Source organism: Dicentrarchus labrax, unplaced genomic scaffold, assembly GCF_905237075.1.
Source record: "Dicentrarchus labrax unplaced genomic scaffold, dlabrax2021, whole genome shotgun sequence".
NCBI lineage: Eukaryota > Metazoa > Chordata > Actinopteri > Moronidae > Dicentrarchus > Dicentrarchus labrax.
Genome location: NW_026136705.1, coordinates 19,844,072 through 19,867,737, shown reverse-complemented (window position 1 = coordinate 19,867,737; position 23,666 = coordinate 19,844,072). Strand labels below are relative to the sequence as shown.

Below are 23,666 nucleotides of genomic sequence, written 5' to 3'. Positions count from 1 at the left end.
AACTTTATCATTTCAACAGAAGGGCAACACAGTGGCAACAAGAGTATTTGCAATTCATAATATTTGAGCTATGATAAACATACATGTATTTATAGCGGGGGACGAGAGAATGTAAGCAGGTTTCTGAGAACACACATTTCATCCTCCGGTCTCACTTTACTGAGGGAGGAAATGAATTTGCCTCAGATGTAACTGGCTGCTCCCTGCAAACAATCCCTCCACTTTTGAGATCATGAGAACCCTTATGTCAGAGGCGAGAGATGCGTTGTGGGTATGACCGTGGTCATGGGAGCTGGCGTACGCATCGCATTAGCAGTACAGACACATGACAGGAGACCAGTGAAGGAAACCAAGAAAAAATGTGGTGCTGACATTTTCTCCAATAACGGAAGGGGAAAAGGTTGCTTCAGACAGACAGACGGACACGTGTTTATGAAAGCATTGACAAAGTGCAGTTTAATAAGAGAAGAGAAGGAAAACAATCTTCCTCTTTTGAGAAACGCTCACCGAGCACATCACAAATCTTTATATGTTGCGACTCCGGCCAGCAGTACAAACATTCCTGAGAAGACACTGAGCTGCTCATTCTGCTGACTGACTATTGTTGTTTACAGCCTTAACTCCGTCGTGTCAAACCTTCAACCTTCACCTCAGGCCATCTGCAGAACACCACAAATAAGCATTTAGTTGAAATCGCTTTTAAGGAGGTCTATCCACACTGAGCAGGCTGAGTCCATATTTCAGCATCTTCTCCTTCAGCGTGCCGTCGCCGTGTGGTCAGTACAGTGGATCCAGGCCGGGGTCCAGGTCGATCATTTCTCTCTCATAAGCAGCAGTTGGGCTTCCTCTTGATAGGTTTGTGATCTGCCTCTGAGCTGTCTGTGAGCCCTGTGGAACAAATGAAACAAATGTATTTGAATAAACAGTGTGAGCCACGGGGAAAAGTTTAAATGATTAATCCGGGCAATTCTCAGTTTTACTTATAACAAATTCCCTGAGATTGTCCTACGAACAATATTGTCTAAAAACTTCACAGTTAGAGACATGAACATATTATTTTAAGGCAATCCCTGCAAAGTGTATGAATTAGCTTTTTACAGACTGGATACTTTCATCCATTATGTCACTGGTGGCAGTAACACGAAGAGGAATAGCAAAACACTAACATGTTTGTTAGGGACACACTGTTGGTAAAAAAAAAACTTCTGCAGGCACTTTTAACTTCATGGGGTAACTAGCAAAACAAGTAGCACTCCATTTGTAGTATTACCTATAACTATAATTATTTGTGACCCTTTTTAAAAGATTTACATCTTCAATAGGAACAAATTTACTTTGAGTATGAAGGTTTTTGTAGGTTGAGATTTGAAAGTTCTGAGACTGTCGACATTACTGAGTCTGACATTTGAAGATACAGTGGTTTCTAGATATGGGGAACTAATTAGTTGGTAAATGAATCTAAGAAACAGTCGAATATGATGCTGCCTTCTTCATAATGAGACTTTATTGAGCAAACTGACTCACTGATAATGTCACCAACGTGCCTCGAGCCACTTTTCTCGAGCTCAGACAAAACATTGGCCTCAAAAGTCAGAGAGGCCAGACGGAAGAAGAAATCTCTGACACCATCTCCTGGAACAATACAGAGAGACAGGGAGGATTTTAGTGACAAAAATGGGACAAAACAGAAAATGAAAAGCCGGGTCGGGTGGTGGGAGATAAGGATTTGTTCATCGTGTGACTGACTCCCACCTGACTTCGCAGACACAGCCCAGTACTCTGCTTTGATTTCCTCTGACAGTCTGATGGCTTCCTGCTCAATCTGAGACAACTGGTCTGGAGACTGAGGAGTGAATGGAAACAGGGAAGTGGAGGAAAGTGGTGAAGCAAACAATGAGCTTCAGATCACTACTGATCTTAATCATGAATTTATTCATTCATTTATCATGAATACTGGGCTTCCATAGGAATGCTCACCCAGCACATTTTACTGTGTATTGATAACTAGCTGTCACTGTTATTTTCAGGGTTACAACTACTGGTTATTTACATTATTTAATAATGCGCTGATTGTTTTTTGGATTAGTCACTGAGGCTATAAAAACGTGAAAAATACAGTTTTCTATCAACAGTCCAAAGACATTCAATTCACAATAATAGAAAATCAGTAAATCCTCACATTTTAATAAATCAAAATAGTTGCTGGTTAATTTATTAACGGATTGACTAATTAACTGACTGTCTCTATTTTAGCACATTTTTATTGCACCCACACTGAGGTCCTTCTTTGTACCAACAAGGAAAAGTAAAACACTGGATGGATCATTTTCCTTCATGGCGTCCTCCAGCCACTGCCTACTCACACACACACACACACACACACACACACACACACACACAACACACACACACAATTATTATTCAAATGACATTTTAATGGTATAGAATATATGTGATCTGTTTAAAATGGGTATTCCTTACCTGGCATGTGTTAAAGAGCTCACGCTGCTTAAGTCAAACACCACTATAATGGCTGGAGGAGCATAAAGAGACAAACAGTATGAGCACAAGTAAACAAGGAGCACGTTGCGTAGGTGTTCTGTGTGAGAGACAATGTTCATTTAGTCAAAGGTGAGAGGTGTAATAGTAGAGACTGAGCTGAATTCACCTTGTGCTCCTCTGTAATATGTTGAAGCGATGCATTTGAAGCGCTCCTGACCTGCTGTGTCCCACCTGAAATAGATCAGAGTCAGCTTTAAAGGACCAGCGTGTAGGAATTAGTGGCATCTAGCCGTGTAGTTGCAAATTACAACCTTCTGGCCTCACGCTCACGTTCCATGCATGTGGGAGGAACAGCAAGTAACCGCGAAACTCACCAAAAAGCGATAAAACCCTAGAGCCAGTGTTCGTCTTTTCTGGGCTACTGTAGAAATAATGGCGATTCAACCCTCTGTAGATACAAATGTGTCATTCTAAGGTCACGAAAACCCAACGATCATTATTTCACATACACAAATGAAAACATACCTATGAATATTATATTCCAATTCTGCCAATAGATTCTAATAAATGTTACACACTGGACCTTTACTTGCGCTCGTTGGGATATTTGGTGGAGATGAAGGGAAGAAAAGAGAGAGAAGAGCTGTGGGATGCTGTCATGTCCAGCGGTAGAGCCATAATGGAGCCATAATAGGTTTATTCAACAATTATCAGCTTTATTCAACACAAGACAAGATTCTACAGCTACGCTAACAACTCTGTGAGGCTGTACTCAGTTAACACAGTGGTAACATTAACATGTTAACAATGCTTTAGGTATAGTGTTTACCATGTTCACCAACTTAGTCCAGCCTGAAATATCATTTTCACCTGATGAGGGTACCAGAGGAAAGTTTAAGGCATTCCCAAAGTTTTTACAATTCATCCAGAGGAACATAACTGTGTGTACCAAATCCCATGGTAATACACCCAATAGATGTGGAGACACTTATTCCTGTGGGAACCATGAATGTATATTTCAATGGCTAAGTAAAAGATCCAACTACTACAGGCGCTAAAGGGAAAGTCAGGAGATCACCAAAGTCATTAAGATTAGTCTTCTAGAAAAGTCCATCTAATAGTTCAATAGTTGCTGACATATTTCAGGAACAAAGTGGTGCACCGAATGATATCTACATCATCTACATGTCTAGAGCCACACCGCTAGCACCACTGTAAAGCTCAAAAGAAGAAGACAAAAGGGAAGCAAAAGAGCTACAGAGTATAAGAGGACAAATAATTGACTATTTGCCAGTGAAAAAGTACAACCATGTTACAGCTGTGAAGGTTCCCTGACTTTGTCCCGTGCAGTCTGTCTGTCTGGGAAATTAACCTTAAAATCACATTAACTCTACACATGCATGACCAAAGCCAGCATAGGGAAGGAAACATGTCATTTAAGGCCCACTTAAGAGTCTAAACAACAAGCCAATTAAGCCCAGAGGCCATTATATAGCATTAACATTATCTAACATGTGATTTTGAGATTTTCAGACATTCAAGAATCAAGACCTTGTTGACCATTTGACCTTGTCAGCTCAGCAAGACAATTACTTCGTTCAGGGCTCAGTCTATGAACTGAACTGTGACATATAGTGACATACTTACAGCTGTAAACTGAAGGGAACACCGAGCACCTCGAAACGCTCCATCTCAAAATCAACCCCTATGGTTGCTTTGTAGTTCTTATCAAATGCACCCTTACGGAACCTTACAGGCACAAGAGAAGAGTGAGGATTAATATCACAGCTGCATTTAACAGTCATTACTGTTATTATGTGGGACTTACACGAAAAGACTTCTCTAGTTGGACTTTAACATCAATTACTTATGACTTCAAACATTACGCCTCATCCCACTCCTACCTTTACATGTAAGGGAGAAGAAAAGAAGGACTTGAGCCTTTTGACTTGAAAATACTTCCCCCAAGCCCAAAGATTTAAAAAGTTTTTTAGTTCTGCTCATCCTGTGTTTAAAATGGCATTACATTTGGTAAAGAGCGCATTATGACTTGTTTAGGAAACTCAAACTTTAGGATTCGAGGGTTTGAGCGCAAAGACTACTAGAGATTATTATCAACTAATCTCTCTCAACAATGTTTTTATTCATGATTTTGTCTTTAAAATGTTGTAAATGTAAAATCTAAGCTAATAAATTATTTTTTATCTTACTTGTTTAATTAAATACTAAATTATTGGAGAAAAAAGGTCTTTACCCTGACTGACATTTCATGAGATCTAATGAAGGTATAATTGACTCCAGTTTCTTTATCTCTCTCCTGTATCAGACTGAAACTAACTCAGTTAAACTCTTAATGATGATTTGGACTTTTCCCAAAGAAAAAGTGAGTCTCAGCTTTGTGCGCAGGTTTACTCTGTGTGTGTGTGTGTGTGTGTGTGTGTGTGTGTGTCCAAGTGTGACCGAATTCTAAATCATTACGTAACAACTTTACTTTGATAAAATGACTAAACAGACACAGTAACACATTTCCAGCATATTTTAGTTTTTGTGGAACAAAACTTAAATGAACTGCAGCTGCATACAACTACAAAGGGAACTCTTCAACAAGTAATAAAGTCACTGTTCAAATCAGACTAAAACAGCCACATAACAACTTCATTCTAGTTATTCATGACTGCTTTTTACCTGCTGATCAGACACGTTTTGCCAACTGCAACATCTCCCACCACAATGACCTTGGCGATATTGAAGCTGGAAAGAGAAGCCGACAGCATGAAACAGACATCAACCTGCTCAATAACATACAGACATCAGTTCTCACTAATTAACCCCTTAAATATTCACAGCTCCCTCAAACTTTAATATTCTGCAAATGCATGAAGCCCTTAATGGTCCTCTGTGGGCTTTTATATTAAAGATGAATCCTTTTAATAACTTACTTACTTAACAGACTTTCCATTTAACTCTCAAATTAAGGAGAATTTGGTATGATCAAGTCACTAATTAGCTGCTAATGCTTTGACATTTACTTTCAACCTAAAAAAACTTCTATCATTTTAATTCAATACGTGTACACAAATGTACACACATTTATTTTGTGTGTGTATGTGTGACAAAGTATTGTTTTGCATAATCTCTGCATTAATGAAGAAGAAGAAGAGAGGGTCAAAATCTTCACTGCTTTTTTTTTTACATGTTATGATTAACAAGAAATTCATGAATATTACAGTAGAGGGCTGTCATTGGAAGTGTTGACTTTGGTGGGTTATTAAAATGTTAATTAATGCTGCTTAGAAAAGAAAAATAAAGCAGGTGGAGGGAACTGTGGAGCCTGAAGAATAAGTCTGGTGATATTTTCTATTTTCCTCATTGTCAACAAATCCTTTGAAAACACGAATTGATCAGCAAATATGCTCTGTGTAGTCAAAGCCTCTGTGTCTGAGACATCTATTGTTGTCCATAAACGATTAAAAATGATCAGTGAGCCTTAATTATGATGGACATGGGCGCCATAATTTGTTTTGAGTCAGTCCCAAATACACTGTCTAACTGCTCACTAGCGCACCAAATTTGTATTACTGCACATCTGCATATAGTCCCAACTCCTGTCTTGGCTAAAAAACTACATATGTGTGACTTTATGTGAGTATCACCATCCTCATCCATTAAATAAACCACCACAATGCTGTCATATGTGATGGTCGATGGCTGTCAGCTGACACAGCAGAGCGTCACTTAAAGGGCCTCGCCAGACCTAATTCATTTAATTTAAACACATATCTCAGTGTGTGTAATAGTGTAATAGCAGGATGTGTTGTATGTATCATTAACCCTTCTGTGATCTTACCTCACTGTGTCTGTCTTCTGTACTTGGCACACAGCCTTCACCTGCGGGTGGAAGCCATCTTTGGTGTGCAGTGCTGCATTTGGACTAAAACACTGTGAAGAAAGTGGGACAGTCAGTCACAGAAAAAAATCAGGAACCCAAATCAAAATCATCCCTGCTGCCTTCTTCCAATGAATTGTTGCTGTCCAATGAAAACCTTGTATTTCCAAAGTATCAGCTTTACATGAGCTTTCTTCAATAACTTTATTAACTGTATCTACAAGGCTTCTTTTGGGTGGGGAAACTTCCTCAGCTCACAGAGGAGCATTATAGAGCCTTCAAATGGAGTTAAAACAATCAAAAAAGAAAAATCCCCCAGACTGCAGTTACAAGGTTTTCTCAGGGCAACAGCATTTGTACATTTGCAACCGTCCACTTTCAGGGAAGCAAAGAGCAGCATTTGAGACTCTTAATAGCCTCATCATCAATAGTAACACTGTTAGCTGTAATTACATTACAGAGCATGAGTTTGTATGTGTGTGTGTGTGTGTGTGTGTGTGTGTGTGTGTGTGTGTGTGTGTGTGTGTTGTTAACCTTTGGGAGCTGAGTAATGATCCGGTCCTTTTTCACAGGTGGCAACATGCTGCTGAAGTGGGTCAACACACACACACACACACACACACACACACACACACACACACACCACTCTTTCCACAAAACCAGAGAAGTTAATGTCTTCCAACTATTCCTGAAACACAGCAAATGTCAGAAGGTTTAAATGTTGGTTTCAATATATGAGCAGGAAAGCAGAAGTTGTATCTTTTCTGTTGAAAACAAACAGTTTGCAGTGAACTACCATGAACTTAATCAACCCCTGATAAACATCCCAGAAAAATGAAGATGATTCAGTGGACCAGATCAAATAAAGGCATTGTCTTGTTCTATGGCAACACTGCAACCCAAAAAGCATTTCTCATTGGATAATATGTAATTTAAGTGTAAGGAAGGTAGAAACAGAGTATTTGTAAATTAAGGATGGGACATCAGCAGAGAACAGCAAAAAAAGAAACTTTGTGTTAAAACAAAAACTGTCTAAATACAGAGTCAAAAGTTTAAGTAGTTTGAACCAGTTTACCTGAAAGTGCTGGATGGTAAAGTGCTGAAGGAAATGTTGTTGTGGCTTTGGATCTGGGATGTGATACCCAAAGTCTGCTGAGGAAACAAATCCAGAACAAAATGACGCTCACAGCAACGAACTGAGTCTCCAGACAGTAAAAACGCGCATTTAATGAGATTCTCTGTGTAATTAGGGAAAAAAAGGCAGTCAAACAGCGCCACCCTGCGGCGGAAAGATATACTAACTTAACCTTACTGATTATCAATATCTTTATTTATGTAACACCAAATAAGCTACAGTTTGTTATATTAATGTATATTTCTCATTGTCTTTGTTGGTAGTAGGTAGTGAGTAATGATACACATTATTATAGACAGTATTATTATGATGATTATTGTTATTGTTGTAATTGTAAGCTGCCCAGAGTGAACTCTATTCCTGCCCTTTACCAGCTTTAATATCAGTGATTCTTATATATTAATACATAAATAATTATAATATATATACTTTTACTGAGTATAGTTCTGAATGTAGGAGTTTTACTTGTAACAGAGCATTTCTACACTGTGGTATCGCTACGTTTACTTAAAGGAAACACCTGAGTGCTTCTTTCACTGGGGATTTATTACGGTATTTTGGGGGAAATTAATATAAACACTACAAAATAGCAGAGGTATATTCCAATAAACATATTAGCGACAGAATAAATAGGGAAAAAAATGAATAAAACAAATCCCAGGTGACAATTTACAAAAGCCACTTATATCCTGCTGTTCTAACTGTTTTTACTTTTCCTACATGTGGGAGACTCTGAGTGTAAGTTCATTTAAATGTGTTATAAAAGAATAATACTGAGACAATCTATCTATCTATCTATCTATCTATCTATCTATCTATCTATCTATCTATCTATCTATCTATCTATCTATCTATCTATCTATCTATCTATATAGCTACCACTGGTTATAAAGTTATTTAGTGGATACAAATTTTAGTTAATTATCAATTAAACTAAAACAATTTAAAACCAAAATGAAAATGATAAGGCTTAAATGAATCCAAAAACCCAATGAACAGTCCTGATGTTTACACTCCGGTCCACCAGGTGGCGACAGTTCACCTTTCACGCGTCATAAACACTAACGAACAAGGTCACAGTATAAAAGCTTCGCCAACGCTCGCCGCTGTCTCTTTTGATTTCAACTCTCTGGTTGAGGAACCGCGGCGATGTTTGGGCAGCGTTTATAGCAGTTATTGTTAAAAGCGTGGTCAGTAAATCCAGGACCACAGTACTAACTCTTTAAACTACACGTTATCTGTTTATATTTTGCGAACTAAGTTGAAACGCGATATCTGCGAGCTAAAGTGTAACGCTAGCATCCGGTCAGCATCGTGCTGACGGGCCTCAGCAGCCACGTGGGGACTGAAAGATGGACGAGATGAAAGATAAAGTGAGATTTGGTGTTTTTTTTCCCCCCTCAAGTTTCATTTATGAAGAGGTTGTGTGTTGGTTTACTGCAAACATTGAATAGTTTGTTGTTTAAATAACTAAATATTTTGGTAACATGTGGTTGAGGTTATTTTAAGTTTGTGTTGAACCTTAAACATCTTAACTGAGATTACAAATATATATTTTTGTTCTGAATTTTTGCATAAATGTGATCTATTATACTGCCTGCCTCTGGTCTCACGTAGCCATATTAACAACTCTGTCTTGTCTTCCCTTAGGTGGACTTGAGTCTGATGTCCCATTTGCATGAGTTTAAAGAGTCCTCCGTTGGATACATGCAGCCTTGTTCCCCTGCAAGGTGAGTGACGGTGACGTAAAGCCAGTGATCTGTAATACTGTTGTGTCAGTGATGAAAGCTGTGAATAGGAAGTGCCGTCCGATGCGACAACTGACGATGTTTCATTCTCACTGTTCTGAGCCTCAAACTGCAGTTGATTCTCGTTGATCATTAATGTTTGAGGTTACTTATTGGCTTTTTTATTCTTAAACACAGGGCAGAATGGGTGGAGTCCTGATGATGGAAAGTCAAGCCTGAGGTAGGTTTAATGATGCACTCGATGTATAAAATATCCAGAAGCCTTTTTTAAATGTAGTGATGAAATCCAAACTGAAATAGCTGGAATTACCGGCAGATTGTTCAGTGGTGACTCTCGGTTTTCTGACCATTAAATGACGCAGTTCTGTTGCCTGTAAACATAAATAAACAAACTGTAGTAATTGACAATTATAAATGTTTTCTCCTGTAGCTGAACAAATGTCTGAGCTGCCATTAAAGATGCCAGGAAATACACACCTGCTGACAGAGTGCTCCAGATTGAACCAGCCGACTTCATCTTGTGCAGGTGATTTTGCGTCCACATCCATTCGTTATGTTAAAGGCCACTAATGCTTCTGTTGTGATGAAACCTAAACTGAAATAGCTGGAATTACCGTCAGATTGTTCAGTGGTGATAATGGGTTTTCTGAACACAAAATGCTAAACATTTAATCTCAAATGGACTTTATCAGTGCAGTTTTTCATCTTTTTTTTAAATTGTTTGATTTCTTAAGGTTGAGCTGGTTACTGAAGATTCCTGACAGGAAGTGATTCATCTTGTGCGGTGCAGCAGCTACAACTTTAAAAATGGCTCTTGTAAGTTCATTTTTCGTTTATGATGTCAAAGGCTTTCTTATAGCTCACCTTTTGTACAATAAGGCTGTCCTTGGCATGTCTGAACATCTAAATTGTTGAAGCTTGTATTGCATTAAGCAGAGGAGACACTAACTGACTTTAAAAATCTTCATGTGAACATGATGCATGTAATGACTGACATTTGAAGTTAACTTAAAAGTAAAAACTGCATCATTCAGATTCCAGTTGGCAGAATTAAACATTCTTCAATCCAACGGACTCCATTTGGTCAAGCAGAAATTGGACATCTCTCATTCTTGGCTTAGAACATAGACAGCTTCGTATAGAAATGAATAAAGTTTGGACAAATGTAATCTAATACTCTTGAATTGGCTAAATACTGCTAAAGAGTGCTTTGACTCATGTTGTACAAAAGTGAGCTAAACAGAAAAGCTTACTTGCCCAGAGGTAATCTCTGAGGAGCTTTATCAGTGATGAAAACCTGGAATAGGAAGTGCCGTCTGATGCGACAACTGACGATTGTCTTAATCCACTTTTTCTGAGTCTTATAGCTAAGTGTAATACTTAAAGAAGTTTGGTTACATTAGTCTGTTCTCATTTTTCTTGTTTTTATTCCAGGTGTCATTCTGCCAGACTGATCCTGTCCCCTGAAGTTTGCTGTCAGGTGATTTTTGACAGGTACCTTATTTAAGCTGTAGTACACAAAATGGCTGTCATCTACTGTTATGATGAAATCCAAACTGAAATAGCTGGAATTACCGGCAGATTGTTCAGTGGTGACTCTCGGTTTTCTGAGCATTAAATGATGCAGTTCTGTTGCCTGTAAACTCAAATGCACAAAATGTAGTAACTAACAATCACAAATGTTTTCTCTCGTAGCTGAACAAATGTCTGAGCCGCCATTAAAGATGCCAGGACAATGCACCTGCTGACAGAGTGCGTCCGCTCCAGATTGAAACAGCTGACGGAAGACCCTTCATCTTGTGCAGGTGATTTTGCGTCCGCATCCGTCGATTATGTTAAAGGCAACTAATGCTTCTGTTGTGATGAAACTTAAACTGAAATAGCTGGAATTACCGTCAGATTGTTCAGTGGTGATAATTGGTTTTCTGAACATGAAATGGCAGCATCACACAGTACACCTGGATGGAATAATTTGGAGACTAACCTCCTTTCTTATCCTATAGAACTGGAACAAGTGATTGCAGCGACTCTGCTGGAGTGCATCTCAAGCTACATGTGGTAAGATGTCATGTGATTTAATTTCTAAGTGGAAAATGATAACAGCTTTTTAACTAGAAGACTAAGCAGCACTGGCAAAGTGTAACTCAGAAAGGCTCATAACTGTAGATGTGCTACCTGATGGGGAAACTGGGTCATGTATCAATGTCTGGAAATTGTCAGATGTGTGGGAACATGGTAGGGATTATATACACTTAATAGAAAGGTTCAAGGTGAGAGCAATTTGTAAGTTTTTATCCACCCAACCAGTGGTTTTCATTGCAGTCTGAGATCAGATATTAATCTGCATGCCATATTTGATTCCAAGGCTAATCTGGCTCCCTCTTTTCTTCAGATGGCAAGAGGGACTCATGGATACGGTCTGAAGATGGATGTCAACCTGGTGAAACGCATTCACATAAAGATTGGTGTCAAAACAGCCTGAAACAATGGTGTCACTTCCCCTCCACTGACACAATGGCCAAATCCATCAAAATCGTGTGCCTCTGACCTTCAGTACCTTTTCAATGCAGCATGGTTTTTCTGAATGCATAACTGACATCAAACTCGTGCCTCTATGCTGCTGGAAACTTGCAATAAGGAGTTATGGTAGAGAGGAAAAAACTGTCAGTGACATTTCTGTTTCTACATGTATTCACTCATAATAAAACAGTTGTGTTGAGCCTGAAAACCAGTCTGCTTTTGTTTTGTACCTGAAGACTTTGGTCATTTTATATTCCTGATGTCCTCCTTTATTCTATGGGAAATTCATTTTCTCACTAATGCAAAATATTAAATGTGTCGTGCTCCTGTTTTTAGTAAGGATGAATGTGTAGACATGACTAAGTGTCTAAAATGCCTTCAGGACAGCTTTGAAACATTATCTTTGAAGAAAACACCGGCTTTATGTCTAGGTCATGGAAAATAAACTCAGCTTTTTGAATTTGAACACCCTGTGTTTAATATCCATAATGGCTAGTCATGGTTACAAGTTTGTAACATTACAACTTATCAATGGCATGAGACACCACAAATGCACCAAATCTGTGCCCATAGTTGGTAAACATGTCAACTTACCTTGGAGCAAAGTGTTCAGTTGAGTCTTGGCACAAAACAGTGCTTTGGCTGTAGTATACCACCTCTAAACAATATGTGGCAGAGGACAAACAAATTTAACCCTTACTCACTAAATAATTGTCTTGCATCAGTTTTGAAGTTTGGTCCAACATTGCATTCAGTGAGCTTGTCATAAATAAAAGGCTTAAATGGATAAATAGTAACTAAACATCCACCCTTGACCTAACGCTCCCTCGCTGTTAGTACGTCATTATGTCCGATTTGACAGTTATCTTTCAACATGAGCATCAGCCATGTTAATCTCTGCCTACACCCCTTTATATTGCAAACATGTTTTGCTATTTGCAACCTTTAATTCTGACTGGGTGTTGACTTAAGTTACTGACTCATTCAATATTTTATGTATGCCTGATATGCAGTTGAGCTGTATAAATTCATTGCACAATTTCTTCTTCAGTCATATTTTGTTTTTGCTCCACAACAGCTGCCAGATAACAGGTAAATTCTGCATTTGCTGTAACTCTTCTACTTCTACTCTTTGCATCAAAGTTGCTGTTTAATCTGGTTTCAGACACCTCTGCCACTGCTCTCCAACATGACATCGACCTCTGTGAAGATGATTCACTCCCTCTATGAGGACGGAGGTGAAGGAAGCCCTTCTAACCCTGTGAAATTTAAAGCTCAAGACTATAAGCAGCTCAAGGAAACTCTGCTCAAGCAGGGGAAGAAATTTGAGGATGAAACTTTCCCAGCAAACCTCAGCTCTCTGGGAAAACTGGAGGATTTTACATCAGAGCAGCTCAGTGAGGTGGAGTGGCTTAGACCACAGGTAAGTCAACTTAGTGGTTGTCTAAAATGATCAAAAAGGTGCGATGTTTTAGAAAGGAAAGATTCACGTCCCTCACCTTTTATAGGACCTTAACCCTGATGCATCATTTGTCGTGGATGGGGCTTTGAGCCTTGACTTCAAACAAGGAGATGTTGGTATGGATGGATACTTGGAAGAATTCTGAATGTCCTCCTTATCATTTATGTTTACAATATGTTGTATGTTTGTTGTTTTTCCTGTAAAGTCCAGTGAAAAAGGTATCAGTTTAGTTCTCTGACAGTAATGTGCTTTGTGGTTGCCTGCAGGCAATTGTTGGTTTCTTTCTTCTATTGGAGCGTTGACGCTTCGCAAGTCGTTGATGGCACGAGTAGTGCCTCCGGATCAAAGCTTCAAGGATAACTACGCTGGGATATTTCACTTCAAGGTAAAGTAAGAGTTTCCTGCCAGTCAGTAAACCAAGAACCCAAACAATCCTCAGTGTATCCTTTTGATTTAAAATGTTGTTCCAAGATGGAAGTATTTATATAACTTTGTATTAATTACAATGCCTCATTTCTCTTTTGGCAGTTTTGGAGATTTGGAAAATGGGTGGATGTTGTCATCGATGACTTTTTGCCAACACGCAATAAGGTGCCTGTGTCAGTTTCCTCCAGATCTGAAAAAGAGTTCTGGGCCCCCCTGCTGGAGAAAGCGTATGCCAAGTATGTGATATTTCATGCACACTGTACACTGAAATTACTTCTGAGCCTAAACCTCAGCCAACATTTACGTTTATGTTAACCACTCGGAATCAAGTGGCTAAAACACTGATCATTACAAATGTCAATGTTTCTTATCAAAGCTGCACAATCAGCAGTGCTATATTCAAAGGTGCATGTTAAATAATCTATTTGCTTCAGGGTTTGTGGATCTTATGGAGACATGATCGCTGGCAACCCACCTGAAGCATTCAAGGACTTCAGTGGGGGTGTGCACATGAACTACAAGCTGTCCAAAAGCCCATCCAACCTGTGGGATGTCATGGACACGGCTGTCGAGAGCAAAACTATGATGGGATGTGGGACGTTTACAGGGGTAAAATTATGAATGTTTGATTAGGTTAGGACATGAAGGTTAAAAAAAAAAAAAAACATCATCCACTATAAACTTGTGTCTGTTTCAGGAAAAAGGGAAAGAGATTTTCAACAAGTTTGGTCTGGTGGAAGGTCATGCCTTTGCTGTGACAGGAATCATGCAGGTTTGTACTTTACACAGCACATATAAGTACTGGGACCTGTTTTTGTATTCCTCTTTGTTTGTTTAACCTTGACTGTGAAACAAAAAAAAAGGAAAAATCAGCATTATTGATATGTAACCACGGCAACTGTTTATGACTTATTTACTAGGTAGCGAGTAAGGGGAACACGGTGAATCTGGTGAGAATCTGGAACCCGTGGGGTGAGAAAGAGTGGACCGGAGACTGGAGTGACAAGTAAGGAGCAGTGAAGCTGTAACATGATGAATCTGAATCACCTGCATGAAAATAATGTTACCGCCCTTTTTATAACAATGCCTGTATTAATGTTGTACGAATAATAAGCGGCTGGTTTGTGTTACAGGTCAGAATTGTGGAATAGTGTAAGCAGCGAGGACCGTGACCAGTGTCTGAAAGTGCAAAATGATGGAGAATTCTGGTAAAGCAATGACAAGAGCAGTGACTGAAACAATGTATAAAGTTAACAGGACATCAACGATGTTTGAGCAGACTTTGTAAATATATAATTTTTGGAGGGTTGTTTTCAGTTTATTGAGAGGGATTTGGTATTTGATATTTGCAGGTACCAGGCAGAGTGACTCATGGGTTACAAAAAAAATGTCTTTTGTGGTCTGTAGACAATCTGGCATGCTGAGATTAGAGCAAGAGAAGAAAATAAATCATGAATCATAATGAAATATATATGAAGAAAAGATCAAACTGAGCTGAAAATGAGCTTGTAGACAAAGATGGGGTTACTATGTCTGATCATTTAAAAGGATATAAAGATATCCGATGCGAATTGGTGAATCTAGTGTGGCAAATGACTTTGATGAACCCCCTACTGCTGACATGCTAATCCCTCTGTCTGTGAGTCTCATCTATCACTGTTTCAGGATGAAGATGGAGGACTTTTGTGTCTATTATGAAGAAATGGACATCTGCTGCGACAGCCCCAACTTTGTGGATGGTGATACTACGTGCCAGTGGAACTGCTCACTGAAAGAAGGCCGCTGGGAGGCTGGAAAATCTGCTGGTGGCCCCCCTAGTGAAACAGGTGAGGTTTGAGTTTTTATAGCTATATTTTTTTTATATTCGAAAGCGCTTTATTGCATGTGGTAAATTCATATAACTGTAATTGGCTCTTCACTAAGCTCTGGCCCTCTTTGTTACTTCTGCTGTCTGTCAAGCTTCCACTCTGGGATAGCACATATGCAGTTAGCAGACGTTTAGTTGTAGCCCAGAGGGTTGTTCCATAAAACAAGAAGGCTGAGTTGGCGTCAGTGAGACATTGATCTATCGTGGGAGTCAAGTTTGAGTGACAGACCCATAGATTTAAAAGATGCTCTATAATGTAACAGTGTTCCTATTGTATGTATATGCAGTACTGTCTAGACCTGCTCTATTTGAAAAGTGTCCTGAGATATTTTTGTTATGAATTGGTTCTATACAAATAAAATTGAATTGAAAGTTTGAATTGTATGTTTTGTGATAAGCTATGCATGCTAGGCATACGTTGTCTAGGTATGCTTTGCAAGGCCCTGCATGCTAATACTTGCAATGTACAAGAGAGCAGAGCAGAAAAAAAACATGGTTTAATCTATTCTTTACACATTTGCACTTGTGGTTTGGTTTTTGGAAAGGGGGAAAAAAACACACAACCCTCCAAACCTATGTGAAAAATCTCTTTTACTACAGCCCCTTAAATCTCTAAATCCAAATATTGACAGGCCTACCGTGCCTTGTTACTGTTGCTAAGCGATACTGTCACTCTTCAGAGGAGGCTTTGAAAATCCGTTTCAAATCTTATAAAACAAAAATAGATAAATAAAATAAAGGGGAACATGACACATCTCTGTAAGAGCTGTTTCCACCTTGTGCTTTTCCTCAGAGAACTTTTGGACAAATCCACAGTACCGTCTCACAGTGAAGGCAGTGGAGGAGGACGTGAAGGGAGTCAAGAATGTCTTACTGTCTCTGCTGCAGAAGTCTGATGAAGAATATCGCAGCAAAGTTAAATATCACGCCATTGCGTTCACCATCTACAAGGTCAGTGGTGTCTTCATGTTGGCTTATCTGCACTGACGTGATTTATTAATCTTGTGTGAATTGTGAAGTATCTAATCTGATATCCTCACCCTTCATTCCAAACAGGTACTGTCAGAGGTAAAGAAGAACCATTTATACAAACTTTTTCTATTAAAGAAACATTCAAGGGCACACATAAACTCTACATACATTCATAAATTAAAGGAAATTTCCCATTTGTAATCTTCGCAGGCACCCAAAGGGCGATTTCCATCTTCGCTCTTCTGGGATAAGGAACCTGTGAAAGTCAGTGAGTTCAGCGAGTCGAGAGAACTAATCGAGTTTCACAGTTTGGAGCCTGGGGAGTACGTGATCGTTCCCTGCACGTATGAACCCAACAAGACCGCAAGCTTCATCATCACAGTCTACTCCAAGGCGGAAACTGAGATGGAGTGAAGACACCTCAGGGACAACAGATGAAAGATGGCTCATTCTTTTCAGGCTGCTGGAGTCATTCATAATAAAATCCTCAAAGGGCATTTATAACCCTCTAGTTGATGTTTAACTACTTATTAACACACGCTTTATATACACAGTAATACATGACAAATACATAATTTACTGGTAAGTCATAAATCTGTATGAAGTCATCTGTATTTTATGAATTCATGATGATATAAATACAGACCATTTGATATTTTGAATGATTTATATCAAATATAATGATCTATATCCATGATTTTGACTTGCCATGAAACTGCAGTTAAAACAGTTAGCCAACAGATGACAGTATCCTCTCTAAAGCTGATGAACGTGTGCTGTGTCCATTATTTTGTCTTTACAGCATAAAAGGGGAACAACATCCCAGTACAGTACTAGTTCTGCCTTCCAGCTGTGAGATGGTCTATAGGCTACTGCTTAAATTTAATTCAACTGTTTAATGAAAAGCAAGTTTTTCTTTAAAGTTCACTGAGCAAAGGACACATTTTTGATGCTAAAAATCTTGGTTTCTGTTGTCTTACAAAAAATACTCAAATAAAATCATCTTATGGATATTTCCTTTCTTATGTCTTAATTTCATATTTGGTGTATTTGGTACTGGTAGGTATGTTACTGACTACATTTTTAACAGGGAATTAGTGATTGTATTGGATTACATTTTTGAAGTAAACCTCCCCTTGCTGTGTATAAAATAACGTTGAGCTGATAATTATCATGCAGGTGACACAAAACATCATTGCCAAGTAACTGGGTACTAATGGGCTCCTTGCTCTTTTAAAGTTTTGTGGATTTGGAAAATCTGATCTGGGAGAGTTCTGGGCTCCCCTGCTGGTGGAAGTGTATGCACAATAAAATTATTGTAAATGCTTAGAAATTAGAAAACACACCTTGAACACCAGCCAAGTGAAATGTATTTTTAATCATCAGGATTTGGAATTAATTATTTTTCGTTGTTGTGGCTAAAATAACTAATCATTTACAAATTGAAAGTTACCACTAAAGTGTTTATTCCTTGATCCAAGTCCTTTCTCTGCATCACTAATTCATAAATACATTTGAGGTTTCTTGACAAAATCACAAAATCAGCACTGCTACGTTCCAAGATGCACGTTTAGTTTTTGTTTTGTGAATCTTACATGATGACTGGTGTTTCATCTGAAGCATTCAAGGACACGGCAAGAACACTGTACATATCTGATTTGTGGTATGTCATGAAGGGCAAAATTATGATGGGGGATGTGGGACTAATGGAGTTTAAAAGAAAAATTAATGTCACCTAAAACATGGACATTGTTTTTTTGTTGTTGTTAAAAATAACCCTCATATAATAACAACCTTGAAACTTGTGCATATGTTGAAGGAAAAGAAGTGTGTAAGAAGTTTGTACTGGGAGATGATTATACCTCAGCTGTGACAGAAATCTGTTATTGGTCCAGGCTGTTGATTTGCTGACTTATTTTGGTCTTCTTTGCTTGTCCAGACGTGACTGAAACTCGTAATGTTTTCCTCAGTTTAACAGTGACTTCAGTTACATTCCCCAGTTGGATGCAGGTGAAGAGTTTGCTGATAAAAGAGGTTATATTAGATTTGCTGGAGACCAGCTGACTCTTACTCTACCTCTGACAGTAAATGATGACAAAAGAGATGCACAACCATCAATTTCATTTAATAATTAATTTACTGAGGTGCAGATTAAATGTACATGTGTAATGAGCTGCATGTCTTCACACTCCACACAGAAAAGGCAGAGACCACAAACTGAATTTTCAGGCTTCTCCCTGTGAGGAAACATGATCTCTGTGCTGCCCCACCCCTCAAAAGCATGTGTTAGTCGTTACAGAGAAAGTACAGCTGATCATTGTTTGGTCAGTAAAATGCTATAAAATGCTGAAAATGTTGATCAGTTTCCCAAAGCCCAAGGTGACGTCGTCAAATGTTTTGTCCACAACCCAAAGATATTCAGTTTACTGTCATTAAGGACTAAAGAAACCAGAAAATATTCATATTTGAAATTATTTTAACTTTTTAATTTAATTAGTGATTAATTAATAGACTAGTTGACATTTAATCGATAAGCGACTAATCGTTGTTAGTCTGTCCACAAGCTTCAGCTGCTTTCAAACTATCAACAAACTTAAACACCGTTTTTTAATCATTCATTCATCACATTCCTCTCGAAAAACAAGCCCTCTCATAAGAGAAAAGCTGTCATTGTTTTTCAAGCAAAGCAATAAAGAGAGCATCTTGGAGAAAGATTGAATGTCCTGGTGAAAGCGAGTCACCCTGTGATCCACCATTGATGCAGGAGATGAAGGGCTTCCTCACAATCCAGCTGTTTTCTGTTTCTCCTGACACAGGGGTTTGGATCCATTCTCCAGGTGCATGACTTTACAAAATGCAATCAGGTATGTTCAGCATTGTAGTTTTCTTGGTAGAAGCCCATGTAGATCTGCTCACTCTGTCTCTACTGATATGACTGTATAACAGCACTTGTCTATATATGGTATACATAACAGGGTCAGTCACTACTTGCCTGAAACGAGTTTCCAGTACCTACAATGTACTGAAATGTGTCAATATTGGTTCTATATAATAACAATAACAGCAAGGTTCTGTAAATAGTTAGCTTACTGTTGTGATCAGAAATTGTTCTGAATCTCAACGGCTGTTGTGTAAGTAGTTTTCAGATAAATATGGCAACTTCTGATTAACCCATTTCAATTTCAGGCTTAAATTAACAACTTCAGGTTAGTCCTGCCCACATAAAGCCACGCCCATTGGAGGTACGGATACAGATAAATAATTCCTAGAATTCATGCTGTTGTAACATTCATGCATGGGCGACTTCAGTGCATGAATAGTCTAGTAATAGAACTCTAACCTGCACCTCAGGCCTAATGCTATCTAATGTTTGAAATGCACGTCTAGTTTGTACCTTCGTTTTTTCAGTATGAGAATGCAGCCATGTCGATCCGTGCCAACCACCTGTCAGTTCTGAAATTAACAGGCAATGTGTATGTGTGTGCATATAGGCCTTTAATGCCTTTAAATTAAATCATCCATGGGGGCGGTGGCTTCACCTCAATTGAACGGTACAAGGTCTGACGCTGATGCTGACGCATATCTGGTATTTCGTTGATGAGTATAAATTACTTTCACATGTCCTCGTCCTGTCACACTGTGTTCATACTTTGAAAACGTTTGCCAGACTCTATAACTTTACAGGCAAGTTCCATATTTTCCTGTTATTATTTTGTCTTTTGCATGATGTTTGATGACTGCTGTCAATTGTTAAGTTCAGTTTTGTCTCAAAGCTGTTGACCAGTTGTTGTTTAATCTGATTTCAGACACCTCTGGCACTGCTCTCCAACATGACATCCACCTGTGTGAAGATGATTCACTCCCTCTATGAGGACGAAGGTGAAGGAAGCCCTTCTAACCCCCGTAAAATGTAAAGGTCAAGACTATTAGCAGCTCAAGGAAACTGCTCAATGAGGGGAGGAAATTTAAGGATGAAACCCAGCAAACCTCAACTGTCTGGGACAAATAAAGGAGTTCACATCAGAGCAGCGCAGTGAGGTCAATCTGTCCATGTGGGAATATTTGCAGTATTTTAGAAAAAGTCAGCAAATTGTGTGAGGTTATTCAGATGTCTCTCACCCTTTAAAGGACCTTAACCCTGACACATCATTTGTTGTGGACAGGACTTAAAGGACCGGTGTGTAGGATTTAGTGGCATCTAGCAGTGAAGTTTCAGATGTGGGATTTCATGAACAGTCATCAATTCAAGATGCATCTGTTTCAGAACAAAGGAAGGAATTTGGTGTGGTGAGATGTCATGTTGTTTTTGCTGTGAGAGGAGTAAAGCAGGTTTGAACTTAATGCAGCAGGTCTTGTCCGTCCAGTTAGCATGTGACGCCTGCGCACTAGATTCATTAATGACCACTGCTTGCCAAATTCCATTTAAAAAAAAAACAAAATCAACAATGATTTCATCCTAATAACAAACACTGCTGCTGTAGCCACATGTGTTAGTGTAGCCTCATACCATTACTTGTGATTTATTTAACAGAATGAGCGAAGGTAGATCTGATACAAATGTAAGAATGTGTGGCGTGAGAAAGAGTTTAATGGAGACTGTAGCGACAAGTAAAGAGCAGTGGAGCTGTAACATACGGAATCTCATCACTGCATGTACACTGTATTTACAAAAGTATATGGACACAAGTATTACACCCATATGTGATTGTTAACATATCAAAACCATAGTCATTAATGACTTTAACAGCCTCCTCTCTTCTGAGAAGGTTTTCCACATGATTTTTGAGCCTGGCTGCTGGGATTTGCTATTCTTCCACAAGATCTTTAATGAGGACGGACACTGATGTTGGGCGATAAGACCATCATAGAGGGCTCAGTGCTGCCCAGTGAAGTTCTTCCTCACCAAACTCAGAAAATCAGTTTTTTTGGACATGTTTGTGCATGTTGAAAGAGGCCATCCCTAAAGTGCTGCCACAAAGATGCAAGCACACTATTGTCTAAGGCTACGTTCACACTGCAGGCACAAGTGGCCCAAATCAGATTTTCTTTGCTCATATGTGACTCAGCTTGAACAGCACAGATAACATGCAATCTGATCCTTTCAATTCTGATTTGGGGCCACTTTTAATAAAAATATTTAAAACCCAGTGTGAGCAGTCATATCAGTGGCTTTTATGTGAGTTTAGATCAACATCTTTCATGCAGGTCATCTAAGGACCGTCAACTCACACTGGAGTCTGATATGGGCCGCATCTAAAAGATAATGTGAACAGCCAGATGAAAAAGAATCATATCTGATCGATCAGATTTGAGCACTAAGGCTTACAGTCTGAATGGCCTAAAATATGTGTTTGTCAGGGAGGATCGTGGTTGTACACTCGCACCTTTTAGCGATGGGCGTGGCTGAGGCAGAAGAACCCAATAATTAGAAGGCGTGTCAACATACTTTTGGATGCATAGTGTAATTATAAGCACAGGACCATTGTCAACACTCCTTAAAAGCATTTTGTTGTTTAAATAAACAGAGCTGACTTGTGTTGCAAGTCTGAATTGTGGGATCAATAAGGACCATGATCAGTGTCTGAAAATGAGCAATGAGGGAGAATTCTGGTAAAGTAATCAATAAAACAAATCCAATAAACAATATTCATTCAGCTATTCAAGTATTTTTTAATGGATGGTTGCATATTTCTATGATTTATCAATGAAAGTCCTATTTAGCACCGTTCCAGGATGAGGATTGAGGACTTTTTTGTGTATTACGTAGACATGGGCATCTGCTTACTGGACTTTAGAACATTAAGTGAAACCTCATGGCATTGACCATCTACAGTGTCAGTGTTTATGTTTGCTCGTCCATTCGTGATCTGCGAATAAAGATATGGTCACATGGTCATTCTGCCCTGTTTCTGTTGTGTATTACTGATATTATGTGAATTGCAAATGATCTAATCTGATATCCTCATCTTTCATTCTTAACTCTTTTTAGGTACCATCAGAGGTAAACAAAAATCATTTCATAGAACGAAGCAAATCTCAACATCACAAACCGATGACAATCTACTACTTATTTATGAAGGTGCTAATGTTTTGCTTATATTTGATTTTGTTGTTTCAAAACTTATGTTTAAAACACTTAATGTCATAGGAGGGGGTAACATTTGTATCTATAGGTAAACAGCATTATGTCCCAAAGAGAGTTTGTATTGACTATTTTCTTTTATATATTTTTTTATATATTTGTTTTTATGTGTTGTTTTTTGTGTTGTTTTTTCTTACTTTCACATGAATGCTATTACTCTTGCTTCTAAAACCTATACTTAAAGTGACATGTTATTTATGACAAACAAGTATATATATATATTTTTTTTTACATATCTCCGCATTTATCATTATAAGCTTCACCAGTTTGAACCAGTCTGAATGTAGCACAGACGAGAAAGTGATTTATTACCTGCAGGTGAGAAAGTAAACATATCCATGTTGTTATTTATTTATTGCTTACATGCACAAATTCATGTCCTTGCATCAGGTTTGTACAAACAAATTATTTGTCCCTGTAATGTACCTTCAATGCATGGAAGGTCGATTTACAGAATGAATAGCAGTAAGCACATACAGTAATTATATACGTTATTGGAGCTGGTATTGTCTTTAATAAACTTGTGCTTTATTTCCTTTTATGATATTTTGTAACTTCTTATGACATGTTTTCTTTGCCAAAATGTGCAAGTATGCAATCAGTTTATTCATATTCCTTTAAAACACCTGCAGTCCCAGATAGTATCCCTTCCATGTTCCTGCTGTCTGCTATTAAAAGCTTAATTGATTATATAGTCAGTGATTTAAGAATTGGCATAACTCCACACAGAGGGAGTAAAGCCCCCATAAATAAACTTACCTGGTATATGAACTTTTGTCTACACTTCTTATTGCTGCAAATTACAATGTAATTAGGTTGAATTATGAAATCATCAGTTTGAAGTCTACAATGAAAAGCATGCTTTAAAAATAATAATCAATCATATTTCTTTGCTCTTCAGTAGTCTCTGACTTTGCTTCACAATATTTTATTTAGTATTTCAGCATTTATAGTAAAGCCCTCTTTTTTTAAGTCTTTAATTTCTTCTGCTCATTCTGCATTATAC

At 38.4% G+C, this 23,666-nt stretch overlaps 2 protein-coding genes, 1 long non-coding RNA gene and 6 other non-coding genes across 11 annotated transcripts; 8 read left to right on the top strand and 1 right to left on the bottom strand.

Moving 5' to 3' along the window:
* Positions 1-30: 30 nt before the first annotated feature.
* LOC127364613 (ras-related protein Rab-34-like) lies at positions 31-7,564 on the bottom strand. 2 transcript variants are annotated; one of them, XM_051402253.1, is made up of 11 exons: positions 7,464-7,564; positions 6,923-7,076; positions 6,350-6,441; positions 5,188-5,253; positions 4,150-4,251; positions 2,669-2,733; positions 2,482-2,533; positions 2,274-2,355; positions 1,753-1,843; positions 1,525-1,632; positions 31-888 (listed from the first exon to the last, which is right to left on the bottom strand). In XM_051402253.1, the coding sequence occupies exons 2-11, from the start codon at positions 6,968-6,970 to the stop codon at positions 824-826; spliced, it is 771 nt and encodes a 256-aa protein (XP_051258213.1). In that variant the 5' UTR covers positions 6,971-7,076; positions 7,464-7,564; the 3' UTR covers positions 31-823. The 2 variants fall into 2 exon arrangements, with proteins under 2 accessions (XP_051258213.1, XP_051258214.1); XM_051402254.1 differs by having other exon boundaries at positions 6,923-7,033.
* Positions 7,565-8,616: 1,052 nt separating this feature from the next.
* On the top strand, positions 8,617-17,531 carry LOC127364468 (calpain-2 catalytic subunit). 2 transcript variants are annotated; one of them, XM_051402053.1, is made up of 20 exons: positions 8,617-8,896; positions 9,174-9,253; positions 9,449-9,491; positions 9,702-9,797; positions 10,006-10,087; positions 10,706-10,765; positions 10,967-11,076; positions 11,275-11,329; positions 11,664-13,214; positions 13,300-13,369; positions 13,520-13,638; positions 13,782-13,915; positions 14,114-14,288; positions 14,377-14,451; positions 14,600-14,685; positions 14,813-14,887; positions 15,345-15,505; positions 16,340-16,497; positions 16,603-16,614; positions 16,729-17,531. In XM_051402053.1, exons 9-20 carry the CDS (start codon positions 12,981-12,983, stop codon positions 16,930-16,932), a joined length of 1,503 nt encoding a protein of 500 aa, XP_051258013.1. In that variant the 5' UTR covers positions 8,617-8,896; positions 9,174-9,253; positions 9,449-9,491; positions 9,702-9,797; positions 10,006-10,087; positions 10,706-10,765; positions 10,967-11,076; positions 11,275-11,329; positions 11,664-12,980; the 3' UTR covers positions 16,933-17,531. The 2 variants fall into 2 exon arrangements, with proteins under 2 accessions (XP_051258013.1, XP_051258014.1); XM_051402054.1 differs by lacking the exon at positions 16,603-16,614.
* Positions 9,298-9,369, top strand: LOC127364752 (small nucleolar RNA SNORD49). The gene has a single exon (XR_007885060.1). It is a non-coding gene; the product is annotated as a small nucleolar RNA SNORD49 (small nucleolar RNA).
* LOC127364758 (small nucleolar RNA SNORD65) lies at positions 9,546-9,619 on the top strand. The gene has a single exon (XR_007885066.1). It is a non-coding gene; the product is annotated as a small nucleolar RNA SNORD65 (small nucleolar RNA).
* Positions 9,850-9,923, top strand: LOC127364759 (small nucleolar RNA SNORD65). The gene has a single exon (XR_007885067.1). It is a non-coding gene; the product is annotated as a small nucleolar RNA SNORD65 (small nucleolar RNA).
* On the top strand, positions 10,554-10,631 carry LOC127364753 (small nucleolar RNA SNORD49). Its single transcript, XR_007885061.1, has one exon. It is a non-coding gene; the product is annotated as a small nucleolar RNA SNORD49 (small nucleolar RNA).
* Positions 10,811-10,884, top strand: LOC127364757 (small nucleolar RNA SNORD65). Its single transcript, XR_007885065.1, has one exon. It is a non-coding gene; the product is annotated as a small nucleolar RNA SNORD65 (small nucleolar RNA).
* On the top strand, positions 11,129-11,202 carry LOC127364760 (small nucleolar RNA SNORD65). Its single transcript, XR_007885068.1, has one exon. It is a non-coding gene; the product is annotated as a small nucleolar RNA SNORD65 (small nucleolar RNA).
* Positions 17,532-20,318: 2,787 nt separating the features above from the next.
* Positions 20,319-23,431, top strand: LOC127364604 (uncharacterized). The gene is made up of 2 exons (XR_007885041.1): positions 20,319-20,397; positions 22,508-23,431. It is a non-coding gene; the product is annotated as an uncharacterized LOC127364604 (long non-coding RNA).
* Positions 23,432-23,666: the final 235 nt, after the last annotated feature.

Bases quoted from the DNA above. Each gene is read 5' to 3' on its own strand.
- LOC127364613 (XM_051402253.1), bottom strand. From the start codon at position 6,970: ATGTTGCCACCTGTGAAAAAGGACCGGATCATTACTCAGCTCCCAAAG. The intron at 1,844-2,273 runs GTGGGTGCAATA...TTCACTCCTCAG, and splicing joins GTACAAAGAAGGACCTCAGT to TCTCCAGACCAGTTGTCTCA. The intron at 1,633-1,752 runs GTGGGAGTCAGT...GTATTGTTCCAG, and splicing joins GGCTGTGTCTGCGAAGTCAG to GAGATGGTGTCAGAGATTTC.
- LOC127364468 (XM_051402053.1), top strand. From the start codon at position 12,981: ATGACATCGACCTCTGTGAAGATGATTCACTCCCTCTATGAGGACGGA. The intron at 13,639-13,781 runs GTAAAGTAAGAG...CTCTTTTGGCAG, and splicing joins CTGGGATATTTCACTTCAAG to TTTTGGAGATTTGGAAAATG. The intron at 14,289-14,376 runs GTAAAATTATGA...TGTCTGTTTCAG, and splicing joins GATGTGGGACGTTTACAGGG to GAAAAAGGGAAAGAGATTTT.